Genomic DNA, 17,408 nt, shown 5'->3' on the forward strand with positions numbered 1-17,408 from the left:
CCGCTACGTCATCACAGGTCATTGTCGCAAGGCCCGGAAGATGCTGGCAGCGTGGTGAGAGGCGTGAATGACTCCGGGGGCCGCCGGAAGGTGAGAATATCACAATTTTTTATTTTAATTCCATTTTTTAACAGGGATATGGTACCCAGGGCCTGGAAGAGAGTCTCCTCTCCTCCAGGCCCTGGGTACCATCCGCACATAATCCGCTTACTTTGCGCATGGTGGGCATAGCCACATGCGGAAAGTAAGCGGATCAATGCATTCCTATGTGTGCGGAATCCCCGCGATTCCGCACAATGAGCATGCTGTTTATTTTTCCGCGATGTGATTCCGCCGCGGAAAAATATGCAGCATTAGCACAGCATTGCGGAATGCCATTGAATTCAATGGGTTGCGTTGTGTAAGCGTTTTTGCAGCGCTTTCGCGGCGAAAAAACACGGGAAAACTGCTTACAATCCGCAACATGTGCACATAGCCTAAAAAAGCCCAAAAAATAATTTCGCCGAATGAATGAGCAATATGCTCATTTTTCAGGTGATTAGCAGCCTGTTTACACTGGTCTCTCGGGAAGAGAGAGATAATAAGAATGGTCATTCGCAATAATTTGCTAATGTAAATGCAACTTCACTTAAAACGAGTATAAAATGTTCTAATCCTGTATTATATTTAGACAGCATCATAGCGGACCGGACAGTCTGAAAAGGGGCCAAACTTATCCCAGAGGCTCAGGCTGGATGATAAAGATCTTGGCACGTTTGTCTAACTTTACACTGATATGCGGACAGAAATTGTGGTGCAGTGTCACATTATGACGCAGATATATATATTTTTTCTTAAAGAAGCACTCACATCAAACTTTGTATCCTCTTAATATGTTGCAATCATATTATACAGCACTGTGCACTTACAATTGCTCATTTTGCCTTTCTACCCAGTTAATTCATCTCTTTTCCATTAGGTCTATGACAGAGTTTGTGTTGTGTGAGAAACTATTGTGCATAACAATTTTTATGAGAGATATAATTGATGGAGAAATGAATGGTGACTAGAAGACTCCTCAGCAAAATCAACTGATCGCAAAGTTTCAGCAGTCTGCCACACAGCAGTAAACCGATCAGTCATGTTTTGAGGAGGGGTTGTTCAGTTGAATGAGGTCTTCTCTGATATTTAAGCCCAAAAGAGTATTTTAAGGTGAGATGACATGGATGACTAAGTAACAGCGGAACTTACAGCTTCCTTGTCCTGAATTTCAGCTTCCAGCTCTTGCAATCTTTTACTGAGCTCTTCATTTCTCTCTCGTTCCTTGTCTATCTCGTCACATTGCACTTCCAGCTCTCCAATCTAAAAAACAAAACCCAGCGGATAGATTTGTTCAGAACAATGAAACATTAATGTTCGCAGTACACGGGCAAGAGATCTGACACAGCCTGTCTATATGCTGGTACAAATCTCAAACCTTTGTACGGTTCATCTCTAGCACTTTTTTTGCACAAATATCTCCAACATTCTGATTGGGCTTACCAAAACTCAAAGCAGTTGTCTCATAAATAAATATTACTTGGCTCAGTGGTTAGCACTGCAGCCTTGCAGCGCTGGAGTTCTGGGTTCGAATCCCACCAAGGACAACATCTGCAAGGAGTTTGTATGTTCTCCCCGTGTTTGCATGGGTTTCCTCCCACAATCCAAAGACATACTGATGTAGATTGTGAGCCCCTTCGGGGACAGTGATGATATAATGTGTGCAAACTGTAAAGCGCTGCGGAATATGTTAGCGCTATATAAAAAGAAAGATTATTATAAAAGATTATTATGCATAATTTTTTTTTCAACTGTAAGAATTAAAAAAAAAAATGCTCATGTGTCTAAATATTGCTATTACATTATTGTTATAGCGCCCCCTGGTATTTTTATTCCCTCAGATCGTCTACTCATCTTGCCCATTGTCAGTGAGAGGGCAGCACTTCTATTGTGATTCTTATCGACTCAGCTGCACAACAGCATGAACTACTCCACCGCCTGTGCACAAGATCCAGATAGTGGAAAGGAGCGAAAGGGCAAGTGTGACCACTGGCACCAAACATATGAAAAGGACAGCAGCACCATATCAAACATGTAACAGCAAATCTAGACCCTCAGAGATTTTGTTTTTATAATTAGTCAAATTAAAAACATGTTTTATTTGTGATATAAGAGAAATCCAATAGTCATGGGCTATCCCTCTACCCCTCCAATATCTAGATACATTGGGCCAAGTTCATCATTTGCAATTTATTGAAGTCACTTCTTTTGCCTTGTGGTATTCGCGACCGTTTTTTGGTGGCAAATTTTTGAAAATGGCGTTCATTAATTTGGAGCAGAATCAACTTTTTTTTTTTTCAGAAGGATATTTTAGATCCCATTTCAAAATCTATTCACTTGCCATGTAAAAAAAAAAAAAAAAACACATTATGCTGCAAGCAATTTAGTATACGGTATAGTATATATTAGGCGGAATTCACAAGTCTTTTTTTTCCATTGTGCACAAATGAAAATTGATTTTCATCCGTTTTTAGGCTCATGTGTCAATTTTTAAAATTTGTGCCTCAGATCCAGTTTTTTTCTGACAGTCAGTGAAAAACAGACAGCATATAGATGTAATTAGGATGTCATGAATAAAGCTAAGATTGTTCTAAAAAAAAAATGTTTCAGTCAAATTTGGTCCACAAAATACAGAAATGTAAAAAGGTTTATAGACTAAAATTAATATGTGGTTTATAGCTCAGGAAAACAAACAAATCGAACAGATACATGAAACTTGGTTGTGTGAAAATTAATGTATATCTCATGCTCTGTTAATTTTAGGTCATGAAATATAGGAGTAAGGGTCCCGTCACACATAGCGATCTCGCTAGCGAGATCGCTGCTGAGTCACAAGTTTTGTGACACAACAGCGATCTCACCAGCGAGATCGCTGTGTGTGACACTTATCAGCGACCGCCCCCCCCTGCCGGTATCGCTGTAGGAAAGCCCTGGACTTTTCTTTGGTCGCTGGTCTCCCGCTGGCCAGCACCATCGCTGCATGTGACAGGCGGGAGACCAGCGATCAGCTGGTAAGTAACGTACACATCGGGTATCCAAGGAACGTGCGTCCCTTAGAAACCCGATGTGTACGTTAGTTACCAGCGCGCTGATGCAGGGAGCTGGTAACTAACGTACACATCGGGTATCTAAGGGACGCACGTCCCTTGGATACCCGATGTGTACGTTAGTTACCAGCTCCCTGCATCAGCGCGTTGGTAACTAACGAACACAGCGACGCCACACACTGGGCGTCGCTGTGCTGATTGCTGGTGAAGCTGTCTGTTTGACAGCTCACCAGCGATCCTGACACGTTGATATCGTTGTCGGGATCGCTGGTGAGTTGTTGTGTGTGACAGGGCCTTAAGTGTTGCTAATCCGAAAAGAGTAAGTTTATGGATCCTTTAATCTTTTTCATCTTTGCTTTCTTCTCACTATGTTTTTAATTGCACAGTAAAAGTTAAGATAACAAGATAAAAGGATCCATAAGCTTAAGCGTTTTGGGTCAGTAACCCTTATTCATAGCTGTGAGTAAGGGCTCTAACCAGAAATGCATAAGCTAATGCATGCTTAACATTCTTTTTTATCTTCTTCGCTTTTAACATTTTCTTTTATTGGTGTTGAAGCCCAGTCCTCATGGACCCTTCTTCCATTTCGTACATAGAAGCTGCCAATCAGTGGTGGGGGTGAGGTTATACAGAAGACTACCTGGCAGTAGGTTTACTAGGCTCCTAATAATAATCTGTTGCTGATATACCAGTGATTTTATGAGGCAATATAGGTAAAAAGGGGTGGGAAAGTGGGAGAGATAACTTATAATGAAATGGGGGTGTGGGTTGGGAGAAAGGACATGAAAGGATAATGAATTGGGGGTGCAGAGGTTGGAGATAAGACATGAAAATATAATTAATCGTTGGGGAGGGGGTGGGAGAGAGGACATGTAATTATAATGAACTGAAGGTATCTGTTGGGAGAGAGGACATGAAAGCATAAGGAGTTGGGAGAGCAAGATGAGAACAACGGTGGAGTGTTCAGGACATGAGGGTGACTGGTAATTACTACGGCAAAAAATACAATTGGTGGAGGAAAGTGGCTAATAATAGTTAATGGAAGGAAAAAGTGCTGGCTTATCAGTTTATATTTTGAATGGTGGGTTGCACAATGGCTTAATATATATTACTGGTGTGGTGAATATAATACATCGCCAAGTGCACACAGGCTGCTATCGTTCTCATCGAGGCAAGTCCTATTTACACAGGACGATGCAAGCAAAGAATGATGATCTTTAGTGCAAAAGATCATTTCATCCTATAAATGAGCGTTTTGCTCTTTCATTGGGTGATCGTCAGCCTGTTTACAATGAAAGATTATCGTAAAGTTATCGTTCTTAAACAATTCATGATTATCTTTCATGGTAAAAGCAGGTTTACTTGCAGAGAAAAGGAGTAATACTCTTCTTTGTAAAATACACTCTCTTATGTATAGTGTCATCCGTTAGTATATAGTGTCCAGGGCCGGCGTTTGTAGCAGGCAAACAAGGTAAATGCCTAGGGCCCCCACCCTCAAAGGGGGCATCTGAGTCTGCAGCTCCTTTAGGAAGTGCTCAGAGTATGTACAGCATTACTTACAGTTAATAATGTTATACATCCTCTGTAGTGCAGGAGCGCATTTCTCTCCCTCTCCCCCCGGCAGTGTCGTGTTAGAAGTTGAGAGTGAGGGGCCGTCTCACAGCAGAGCAGAGGTCAGACGCTGGGGCAGGAAGGTGCCTGCAGCCCTGTTTTTGTCTGTGTCCCCTCCTCTTCATCATGGCTGCTCCTAATCCATTGTCCTGGGATCTGCCCAAGTGAATCAGCAGGATCTGGTAAGTATACATATGTTTGTGTATATGTGTGGGGACATGTGAAGTATACAGTGTGTATCTGTATATGTGTATACAGTATGTGTGTACATATATACAGTATATAATATGAAAGCATATATTATATTATTTATTACAGTGCCATTTATTCCATGGCACTTTACATGTGAGCACAGTAATCTTAAACAATACAAGTAACGATTGGTACAGGAGGAGAGAGGACCCTGCCTGTGAGGGCTCACAACCTGTGGTAGGTGTGTGTGTATATATTTATTTATTTATTTTTTCACACACGCATGTACATAGAGTATATAGTATGTGTGCGTCTGTGTATATTTTTTATTTATATATGCATGTGTGCATTACATTGCATAGATATATGTATAAATTGTATATGTATTTGAGCATACTGTATACTGAATGTTTCTATGTGTATATACTTTATATATCTGTATACAGTACATAGTGTATGTTTCGATATTTATAATGTATATTTACAATGTGTGTACATGTACAGTGGGGGAAATAATTATTTGATCCCTTGCGGATTTTGTAAGTTTGCTCATCGACAAAGACATGAACAGTCAATTTTAAGGGGAGGTTAATTTTAACATTGAGAGATAGAATACCAAAAACAAAATCCAGAAAATCACATTGTATAAATTATATAAACTTATTTGCATTTTCCAGTGAGAAATAAGTATTTGATCCCTCTGGCAAACAAGACTAAATACTTGTTGGCAAAACCCTTGTCGGCAAGCACAGCAGTCAGACATTTTTTGTAGTAGATGATGAGGTTTGCACACATGTCAGAGGGAATTTTGGTCCACTCCTCTTTGCAGATCATCGATAAATCATTAAGATTTTGAGGCTGTCGCTTAGCAACTCGGAGCTTCAACTCCCTCCATAAGTTTTCTATGGGATTAAGGTCTGGAGACTGGCTAGGCCACTCCATGAACTTAATGTGCTTCTTTTTGAGTCACTCCTTTGTTGCCTTGGCTGTACATTTTGGGTCATTATCTTTCTGGAAGACCCAGTCATGCCCCATATTTAATGTCCTGGTGTAGGGAAGGAGGTTGTCACTCAGGATTTTACAGTAGATGGCTCCATCTATTCTCCCATTGATGCAGTGAAGTAGTCCTGTGCCTTTAGCAGAGAAACACCCCCAAAACGTTTCCACCTTTATCCCTGACAGTGGGGACGGTGTTCTTTGGGTCATAGGCAGCATTTCTCTTCCTCCAAACACGGGCAAGTTGAATTAATGCCAAAGAGATCAATTTTTGTCTAATCTGACTCACAGCATCTTCTCCCATTCACTCACATTATCATCCAGGTGTTCATTGGCAAACTTCAGTCAGGCCTGCACATATGCCTTCTTGAGCAAGGGGACCTTGTGGGCACTGCAGGATTTTAAACCTTTACGGTGTAATGTGTTACCAATGGTTTTCTTGATGACTGTGGTCCCAGCTGCCTTGAGATCATTAACAAGTTCCCCCCCCATGTAGTTTTAAGCGTATCTTTTACCTTCCTCAAGATCAAGGATACCCCACGAGGTGAGATTTTGCATGGTGCCCCAGATTGATGTTGATTGACAGTCATTTGGTATTCTTCCTTTTTCTTACTATTGCACCACCAGTTTTCTCCTTCTCACCCAGCATCTTACGTACAGTATGGTTTTGTAGCCCATTCCAGCTTTGTGCAGGTCTTTGATCTTGGTCTTGCCCATGTTGTAGAGGTTAGAGTCAGACTGATTGAGTCTGTGGACAGGAGTCTTTTAATAAAGGTGTCTATGTAAAGCCCCCATCAGACATAGCGATCACAATTTTTGTGACGCAACAGCGATCTCAACAGCGAGTTCGCTGTGTATGACAGCGACCAGCGACCAGCCCCCCTGCCGGTTATCGCTGATCGTCCTGGAATAGCCAGGACATTTTTTTGATCGCTGGTCTCCCGCTGGCCAGCACGCATCGCTGCATGTGACAAGCGGGAGACCAGCGATCAGCGCGCTGGTAACTAGGGTAAACATCGGGTTTCTAAGCAGGGCGCGTCACTTAGAAACCCGATGTGTACCTTAGTTACCAGCGTGCTGATGTAGGGAGCTGGTAACCAAGGTACACATCGGGATTCTAAGTGACACGCGCTGCTTAGAAACCCGATGTGTACCTTAGAATGAATTCAACATGATTTTTTTTTCTGAACGTGTCCGCCTGTTCCAACAGCCACAGAAAAGTGAACACTAGAAGAAAAAACACAAACTGAGACTCTAAGGCCGGAGTCACACTACCGTATTACACCGCCAAGTGCTATGCGATAAAACATTGCATAGCACTCGGCCCAGTGTTACTCCATGGGACAGCTCACATCTGCGATTATTTTCTCATGACAATTCAGCAGCGAGACTCGGATCATACGTAGCCATATAAGTCTATGAATTTATTTTCATATAAGTCTATGGATGCATGTGAAACATTGGACTGCACTCAGATATCACCCAAGTGCTGTGCGATATACACCGACACCAGCAGCAGAGGAGATGGAGAAGTTACTTTCTCCGCCTCCTGCGCAGATGTGCTCTGACGCAGTCATGCGAGAGGATCGGGGCACAGAGCACTAATACTCGGCTCCCCCTCGCAGCTGAGCGGGAGCCGAGGGTCATTAGCATATCGCATATGATGCTCTCACATCCGACGTCATACGCTGGTGTTACTCCAGCCAAAGAAAATAAATCAGACGGTCAATTTCAGAAAAAAACAAACAAATGTAATGAATTTGAACTCTGCTTGTGTCAGTGCAGTCTGTGGCCCTGTCGGGGAATTATGTGAATCCTATTTTAGGGGGATTCAAGGAGAGCCCCCAGATGCTCTGAAGAAGCGCAGTGTAAACAGGGCTTAACATGCTAATCTATGGAATAGTGGTCTACTATACTATTCCAAACTATCCTAGTACATTAGACAGACACGGACACCAGCCGAAAACACTTTTTATAACTCTGTTGCTGTTGTCTTTCAGCATTTCTGCAGCATTTTTTTCCCTATTCAAATGAATAGGAAACAAAAATGCAAGTGAAAAGGCTGCAAAAATGCTGAATATTTCCTGCCAACACTCTGGTTTTTGATGTAGAACAATCCGCAGCAAAAATGGTGTGTGTGAACAGACCCTACAGGGGTTTTAGGAGAATGTAAAAATAATTAGCATAGAAATGAAGAATCCCCTGCAGCTCCAGCACGGATACTCCGGGGTCTCCGTCAGTCTTAGCACTGGGCTGCAGTCGTCTTGTGACTGCACCTCTTGTTATTGCTGCAAAGTGAATAATGACCATCAGGGACCCCGAACCATCGGCACTGAAGCCAGAGGGGATTTAGCGGGGTAATTTGGGGATACATGTAGGGATTTTTTTTATCACTTTTTATTCTGCTGTTTGTGGGGTAGTATGTACAAAAAGTAGGCAAATCTGCTCATGTTTTCTATTATGTGACCGTACGACCCCCTTCACATGACCTATCATGTTTTTCACGGATGCCACGTGTCCCCTTTTTAACCTATGGTGCTGCACTCATGTCTGTGTTTTCCCAACAGCACAGATGACAAGGACCAATACAAGTCTATAGGTCCGTATAAACATGTCGTCTGTGTGCCGTCCGTGTTTAACATGGAAAGTATGTGAGAAGCTTTGTAATTTAATTTCCAATATCCATACTGGAGAATCAGGGATTGCACATGGACGGCACACTGATTGAAGACACTGGTGACACCGATATCCGTGTAACACGTACGTGTTTTATAAGGGTATGTGAAGGGGGCCTAACAGTGTTGTTGGTAGAATATTTCACAATTGGGGGTCCACTTTGAATTTTGCCCAGGGCCCCAATTTGTCTAATACCGTCCCTGATAGTGTCCTCTCGTTATGTGCATCACTGACCTTTATTACATATCATCCACTCGTTATATATAGTGCTGTCCCTTATTACATATTATCGCCTCTTGTTATTGTGGGGAAGGTGACTTGACGGACGGACTTGACTGGAGGGAGAAGGGATGCTTTGTGCACTGGAGACAGATGGTAGTAATGACAGAAGGGAGACAGCTGGGGGTAGATGGAAAAGGGAGTGCAATACCTAGAATTGACCACACGATGGCAGGGGGGAGCGTAGTTCAGGACTTGACATCATCTTAGGGCTTAGGAAACCGCTTAGTCATGGGGGGGCGGGGAGACAGGAACCCAGGAGGGAAATTCCCGAGGAGGGGGATAAATAGGACAGGACAGGATTCCAGGCTGGACTAATCCCAGGAAGAGCTCAGGAGGAAAAACTCAGTGAAGGACTGATGGGTCGCCCTCCCAGGGATGTGGGGTACTCGGTACCGGGCCGGTATCGGCGGGATGTGTCACAGCGGCGGTGACCCGGTCCGTGGCCCTTGGCGCCCAAGTAATGGGGGAATTGAAATGGTGGAATGTAATTGATTGAATGAATAGTTCGTGACGCCACCTGTGGTGTTCGGCAAGTGAGATGTTATGCCGACGCTGCATGCAGATCCTCTGGGACTGGTGGTGTGTTGCAGCCAAGATGGTGAAGCTCCCCACAGGTGGAGCTGTAGTCCCAGGGCAGTGTAGATGTAGGGGTAGAGGAGAGGCGCAGGCAGTGTAGAAGCTGGTACCCAGATGTAGCGGTACAGGGTGTGTCGGGGCAAGAATAAATGGAGGACACCAGGGCTTGTAGTTCCAAAGCTTTACTCACAGTCTGTAGTACACACATAGGTGCCTGCCTCCGTGCTGTCCCCTCCGGGTCAGGGACTCAGTCAACCTCCAGGTCAGATGGAATGCTCCCTTCCAACACTCCGCCAACATGTGCCTTTCTGAACGTCTCCTCTCATAACGCCTTTGGTGTGAAGTCCTCCTAGTACTGAGTTACACTGGAGTTCCTCCTGACAGATGTTCCTAAGAACCTTCCTTGTACGGCAGACAGCTGTAGCCTGCTTCGGGGACCCCTTACTCCTGAGTCCCGGCTCACTATCAATGTTGCTGTTGTGCCCCCAAGTCTTAGATGGGAGTAGTGCATTTACAGCCCACTACTCCACCGGTGTCTGCTGTAGGATCCATACAACCTCGGGGACCGGGCCCCGGCCTTGCGCTTAGAACTTCTAGGCAGGGTTCTCTTCTAACCCACGTCCTCTGTTCCCTTTTACTCCTACGTTCCGAACTAGTCTTTCCTTCCCATGGAAGATCAGGTTTCTGTTCAATGTCTTTCTCTTTCTTTCCTTTCCCGTGCCAGCAGACCCAGGTCACTGAGATCTGCTGCAGCACCTCCTTCCTCCATCCCTCTCTCAGGGATCCTCACTCCTCACTCTTCTCAGACTGACTCACTCACTGACGGACCTCAAATCCTAAACCTTCCAACTCTTATGTATTCTAACTCCACCCGCCTCCCAGCACGTTTTGTGTTCCAAGCAGGGAGCCACCAAAGGTGCTCTGCTACACTCCAAGCAGGAAGCCGCAATGTGGCTTTGCTGAACTACTGTGTTGTATGGGATGCAAGTGTTGGAGCATGGTCAGGAGCCTCCAACTTACCTGGATGGTGGGGTACCACACCTCAGGAGGAGGTGCAGTACCTCTGTGGCAACTGAACCTTCAGGGGTGCCACACTGACAACGGTGGAGAGCTTGACTAGGGGACTGACAGGAAGAGACAGTCAGGGGGGTGGCCCCTGACACCGCAGGACAGACGAAGCCCCGGGGGTACCGATTGGATGATGACCTCGGGCAGTTGAAGCGCTGGCGGTAGATAGGTCTAGGACAGCCCCAGCACCATCACTCATTATATTGTATCCTCCATTGTTATGTAAAGTGCTGTGCAGAAAGGAAGCAAATCACCGCAGTGTGCTACTTGTGCTGCTATCTCTGTCTCCTTATATCCATAGATCTGTCTCTAATATAATCCGAGATTTTCAGCCCATGCGGTGGTGTCAGGTCATACTTACCCGTCCTGGCACGGTCTCTGCAGCCCCTCTTCTCCATGGTCTCCTTTCCTTTCTTCATCGGTCACGTGGTACCGCTCATTACACTCATGATTATGCACATTTTCATGAGTGCAATGAGCGGTACCATGTGACCGCTGAAGGTAGGAAGGGAGATCGCGGAGAAGCTGGGGGCTGCAGAGACCGTGCCAGGACGGGTAAGTAAAGCAATACTCACCTGTCCGGGTCCATCGCTGCTTGCTGCTGTCTGGCACGTCATCTGTCAGTGACCTTCAGACAGCAGAGGGCACGGTGACGTGGTTAGTGCACGCCGCGCCCCCTCCAGTCTGAACGTCACTGACAGATGACGTGCCAGACAGCAGCAAGCAGCGATGGACGCAGGACAGGTGAATATCTCAGGTGCGAGCAGTGACACCGGCACCTGGCCCCAGCGACGGAGAGGTGAGTATGTCATTTTTTTTATTCTTTAATGCAGCAGCACATGGGGGCATAATCTATGGAGCATCTTATGGGGGCAGCATATAGGGGTATAATCTATGGAGCATCTTATAGGGGCAGCATATAGTGGCATAATTGTTGTGAATTCCCTTTCTGGCCTAGCTCTGGTTACTACTGAAGGTAGTGGAGCTGGTCAAATTGACAGAGGGGTTGCGAGCTCTCTTTCTGGGCTCTCTCTGGTGGTTACTGGAGGTAATAGAGCTGATCTGATTAACAGAGGCTTGCCACCTGATAATGAGGATGACTATTGGAGATCTGGGGTTTCAGACTGGATTTAAGAAAGTTGACTCCCTCTATCCCTGCTGGTGATTTTTTCCTGCCTCCTGAGGTCTTCGTTTCCAGCTCAGTCCCTGCATGTTCAGCTAAGTGTTCTTTTGCTATTCTGTTCACATTTGATCGGGTTTTGTCTATTGTGTTGTGTGGGTCAGCCAGCTCCAGCTGGGGCTGTGCTGAATCACCATCCATATTTTTCTGCTTGTGCCATTTTTTTTTGTCCCTTATTAGATTGGCCTCTTTTTATTCTGCTTTCAGAATATACCAGAGTGCTGATATAGTGGGCGAAGTCGTGCGACTTCAGTATTTTTGCATCAGACGAGTCGGACCTTTTTTGCAGGGTTTTTTGCGTGATTGCAAACAGTGTCTTTCCTTTCCTGTCCTGTCTAGTCAGTGAGGGCCCCATCGTTTGCTCAGTCTATTTTCCTATCTGCGTTTGTGTTTTCATCTTGTCTCACCGACAATATATGTTTGGGGGCTATCTATTCCTTTGAGGTCTGCTCTGGGGCAGCTTAGATTTCTCCTTTCTTGCTTTAGGCTTAGTTAGCTCTCTGGCTGTGCCGAGGCATCTAGGATCATCGTAGGCACGCTCCACGGCTACTGCTAGTTGTGTGGATAGGATCAGGGGTCTGCAATCCGCTTAGTAACCAACCTCTCTGGTTTTCTGTGGCTTAGCTTGGGATTGCTCTCCTCCTCAGTGTCCCAATCATAACACAATCTATGGAGCATCTTATGGGGGCAGCATATAGGGGTATAATCTATGGAGCATCTTATAGGGGCAGCATATGGGGGAATAATCTATGGAGCATCTAATAGGGCCAGCATATGGGGGCATAATCTATGGAGCATCTTATGGGGGCAGCATATAGGGGCATAATCTATGGAGCATCTTATGGGGGCAGCATATAGGGGCATAATCTATGGAGCATCTTATGGGGGCAGCATATAGGGGAATAATCTATGGAGTATCTTATAGGGGCAGCATATGGGGGCATAATCTATGGAGCATCTTATTGGGGCAGCTTATAGTGGTATAATCTATGGAGCATCTTATAGGGGCAGCATATGGGGGATAATCTATGGAACATCTTATGGGGCCATAACCTTTATGGAGCAGCATATGGGGCATATTATTCTATGGAGCATCTTATGGGGCCATCATGAACTGTATGGAGCATTATGTGGGGCTCCTGATTCAATATGGATATTCAAAAACATTTAACCTACTGATGTCTCAATTAATTTTACTTTTATTGGTATCTATTTTTATTTTTTTAAATTTACCAGTAGCTACTGGCTTATATGCGACTCAATAAGTTTTCCCAGTTTTTTGTGGCAAAATTAGGGGGGGTCGGCTTATACTCGGGTTTGGTTATACTGGAGTATATATGGTATTAAAAATGTGCAGACCTTTGCTGGAAAATAAAATTTTTTTGCAAGTGAAAGAAAGAACAAGTAGAAGTTACACAAGTTGGAATAGATTTCACGTTGAGTAACTACAAAATATTAATACAGTTGTGGCCAAAATTATTGACACCCCTGCCATTTTGTCAGATAATACTCAGTTTCTTCCTGAAAATGATTGCAATCACAAATTCTTTGGTATTATCTTCATTTAATTTGTATTAAATGAAAAAAACACAAAAGAGAATGAAGCAAAATGCAAAACATTGATCATTTCACACAAAACTCCAAAAATGGGCCAGACAAAAGTATTGGCACCCTCAGCCTAATACTTGGTTGCACAACCTTTAGCCAAAATAACTGCGACCAACCGCTTCCGGTAACCATCAATGAGTTTCTTACAATGCTCTGCTTGAATTTTAGACCATTCTTCTTTGGCAAACTGCTCCAGGTCCCTGATATTTGAAGGGTGCCTTCTCCAAACTGCCATTTTTAGATCTCTCCACAGGTGTTCTATGGGATTCAGGTCTGGACTCATTGCTGGCCACCTTAGAAGTCTCCAGTGCTTTCTCTCAAACCATTTTCTAGTGCTTTTTGAAGTGTGTTTTGGGTAATTGTCCTGCTGGAAGACCCATGACCTCTGAGGGAGACCCAGCTTTCTCACAGTTGGGCCCTACATTATGCTGCAAAATTTGTTGGTAGTCTTCAGACTTCATAAAGCCATGCACACGGTCAAGCAGTCCAGTGCCAAAGCATTAGGGAACCTCCACCATGTTTGACTGTAGGGACCATGTTTTTTTCTTTGAATGCCTCTTTTTTTTCTCCTGCAAACTCTATGTTGATGCCTTTGCCCAAAAAGCTCTACTTTTGTCTCATCTGACCAGAGAACATTCTTCCAAAACATTTTAGGCTTTTTCAGGTAAGTTTTGGCAAACTCCAGCCTGGCTTTTTTTATTTCTCGGGGTAAGAAGTGGGGTCTTCCTGGGTCTCCTACGATACAGTCCCTTTTCATTCAGACACCGACGGATAGTACGGGTTGACACTGTTGTAACCTCGGACTGCAGGGCAGCTTGAACTTGTTTGGATGTTAGTCGAGGTTCTTTATCCAACATCCGCACAATCTTGCGTTGAAATTTCTTGTCAATTTTTCTTTTCCGTCCAAATCTAGGGAGGTTAGCTACAGTGCCATGGGCTTTAAACTTCTTTATGACACTGCGCACGATAGACACAGGAACATTCAGGTCTTTGGAGATGGACTTGTAGCCTTGAGATTGCTCATGCTTCCTCACAATTTGGTTTCTCAAGTCCTCAGACAGTTCTTTGGTCTTCTTTCTTTTCTCCATGCTCAATGTGGTACACACAAGGACACCAGGCAGAGGTTGAGTCAACTTTAATCCATGTCTACTGGCTGCAAGTGTGATTTAGTTATTGCCAACACCTGTTAGCTGCCACAGGTAAGTTACAGGTACTGTTAATGACACAAATTAATAATTAATTGCAGGGGTGTCAATACTTTTGGCCACAACGGTATATTCAAATATATCCCTGTTGTGCTGCCACACAATACCAAGTTGATCACCAGATTCAGGCTTGCAATCCCACCAAACAAATGTGATCTATCATTTAATTTAGGAAAAAAATACTAAGACATATTTAGCTTTTAAAGCAGTGAACAAATTGAACAGTGAAATACAGAGGGAAGCGGTTATATGAAATATTTATAAAATCACTTTCCATTTATTTAATAGGCTCACGGAAATGTTACAGAAAATTGGCGCTAGCAGGAGGGAAGTTTAGAAGCAGTGTTGGCTATTAATAAAACGTAAATGTAAGGACCCACATGATGCATTTTAGGACAACATAAACCTTGTAATAAGGACACTTTGCAAGTATGCAAGATACAGGAAAAAAAAACATGAGTGTGTGAGATAAAATGGTAACAATGATACAATGGGGAAAAAAAAAAAAATCAAATCATCGGGTGATTTTTCTTTGTGCACAATATACCCCACACCTTTCAAGGCATCTGGAAAGTGTTGTTTTGTTTGCATACCTATTATTTTTTTTTAGATGAATATGACGTTATCAGTGAATAGGGGATTTTGCATGGCATCCGCGCATGTGATGGCACAATGACCACCATTGCAGCGCTTCGGTTTCAGCGTTGCGTAGTAGTGCATCGTTAAGGCAGCACAATATACAGAGACAGTGTTATTCAGAAAGAAAGGAAAGTAGGGACTTTTACAGATATTCTAATAGAAATAAAAGTAAGATTACAAATCAACATATAACAAGTAGAAGACAGAATTCTCAGGATTTTGTTTTGAAAAAGTATGGCTGGATTCACACATCCATGTTTAGACCTTGACTCCAGACCTGAACTTGACATAGAAAGTTAAGTTCGGATCAGGAGACTCGCAGCCTAAGGTGACATGCACATGGCATTTGGGGAAAAAGATCAGACCATACATGTTAACGTTTACATATGCACCAGACGGAGAGCAAAAATAAAAAAAAGGATCCTTTTGGCCTCAGTCTATCCAGTTTGCACCTGCATACTGTTCAACTATATAGGAAGTACAAACCCAATGCACACTCAGCCTGTTCTGCCTTCCTCCACGTATGGTGCTGTGTGGATTTCAGCATACGGCTAAACCCTCGTCCACTTCCCAGTAAACTGACTGTACTGATGCTTAAAGGGAATCTGTCACCTCATTTTGGTGTGGTATTTAAATGACTTGGGTCCGGTGCAATGGGTGGTGTTTCGGGTCCTTTCCTCCACCCCTCCTTGGCCGCTGTCCGCAATATTTCAGGGAATACTTGGCCTCCATATTACGCGTGTGCGCATTGCAATCTGGACTCTCTCACGTGCAGTATGCTTTGCCCAACTGCGGGCAAAGCTGAAAAGCATTAGTGCGCATGCGCTGGTAAACTATGTCCCGGAACACAGCAAATTACTTCCGGGACATAGTTCAACGGCGCATGCGCACTAATGTGGTTCGGCTTTGCCCGCAGTTGGGCAAAGCATACTGCGTGTGCGCGTGTCCAGATTGCAATGCGCATGTGCATAATATGGAGGCCTAGTACGGAAATTCCATGAAATATTGCGGACAGAGGCCAAGGAGGGGTGGAGAAAAGGACCTGAAACACTGCCAATCGTACCGGACCAAAGTCATTTAAATACCGCAACAAAATGAGGTGATAGGTTCCCTTTAAGTCTATATTTATTGAGATGATGATGAACGATAACGGTGGACGATAATGGGTAAAAACTATAAAGAAATGACAGTGTATCAGTACTGGCACGTTACAGAGTTCAATTACGTCAGTAACTCACATTACAGAGGCGTAACAGTACTTCACAGAAATGCAGTTATAATGATAAAGTTCATGCTGCTCGCACTATTCTATCTTATACAGAAATACATCTAACTGTATGCAGTGCAAAGACATTATGATTAAGCTGGGGGATACAGAGCACAATATACCTAATTTACAGTATACTGCACGTTGGCTGTATAATTGCTGGCATGTACAGATACATTGCACAAACACATAACTGTATTATAACTCTCACCGGACTCCGCTGACAGGAGAGACTGAAGTGAAGAGAGAGCCAGGACACTAGTGTATCACTAAGAAAAGCCAGGGAAAGATGTCTGCATATCTCTTTCTGCCCAGGAAAACTAAGGGGGCGGTTGTATGCAGAACACACTATTCCTTAAAGGAGAAATTCTCTCTTGTACACAGAAACAAGATAAATGAGTAAAGGCTGTAACTGGTACTACGCTATGAATTTTAGCTTGCTGCTCATGAATGGGCAGAACATAGCCTATGTCTTATTAGTATGCTAGTAAATTGCAACATTTGTAAATTTAAAAAAAAAAAACTAATGTCAGCATCCCTGCATGCCTCTGCTCCTCCCTCTTGACAGACATGCCGACTTACTGCCCAGGCCACCCTGCTGCGTCCACTGTTCCGGCTTCTATGTGCCATGGTCTGTGCATGCCATGCAGATGTCCTGTCAGTGCACTCCATGTTTCTTAAAGAAACAGCGCACACTCCTAATGCAATGCAATGTATTCCCAATAGCTGAGAGGCACTTTGTACTTAAGGCATCTTCACCTGCTGGGTGGTGCCTGAGCAACATTTGTCTAAGTCAGTAAGCAAGCTGCTAGTCTGTTAGGTTCCTCTACCTGTCCAGTTTACTTGTACCAGTACTAGTCTTGTCTGAATAGGTACCTGTAATCGCTCTGTTGGTACTTGATTCTGAAATCACACCTGCGGTATCTGATTCTGAAACCGCTTTGGTGGTATATGATAGTGAAACTGCACCTGCAGTAACTAAA

General features: G+C 44.0%; 1 protein-coding gene across 2 annotated transcripts in view; it reads right to left on the reverse strand.

Annotated features, from left to right (window-relative positions):
* The window catches only part of HOMER2 (homer scaffold protein 2), a 377,961-nt gene that overhangs the window by 48,016 nt on the left and 312,537 nt on the right, over positions 1–17,408 (reverse strand). For both annotated transcript variants that reach the window (XM_073568523.1, XM_073568522.1), the window contains one exon: positions 1,231–1,341. In XM_073568523.1, the coding sequence (XP_073424624.1) occupies positions 1,231–1,341 (111 nt within the window). The remainder of the gene's footprint in view (positions 1–1,230; positions 1,342–17,408) is intronic.

The sequence above is a fragment of the Dendrobates tinctorius genome, unplaced genomic scaffold, assembly GCF_039654945.1.
Source record: "Dendrobates tinctorius isolate UK_male_01 unplaced genomic scaffold, ASM3965494v1 ptg000022l, whole genome shotgun sequence".
NCBI lineage: Eukaryota > Metazoa > Chordata > Amphibia > Anura > Dendrobatidae > Dendrobates > Dendrobates tinctorius.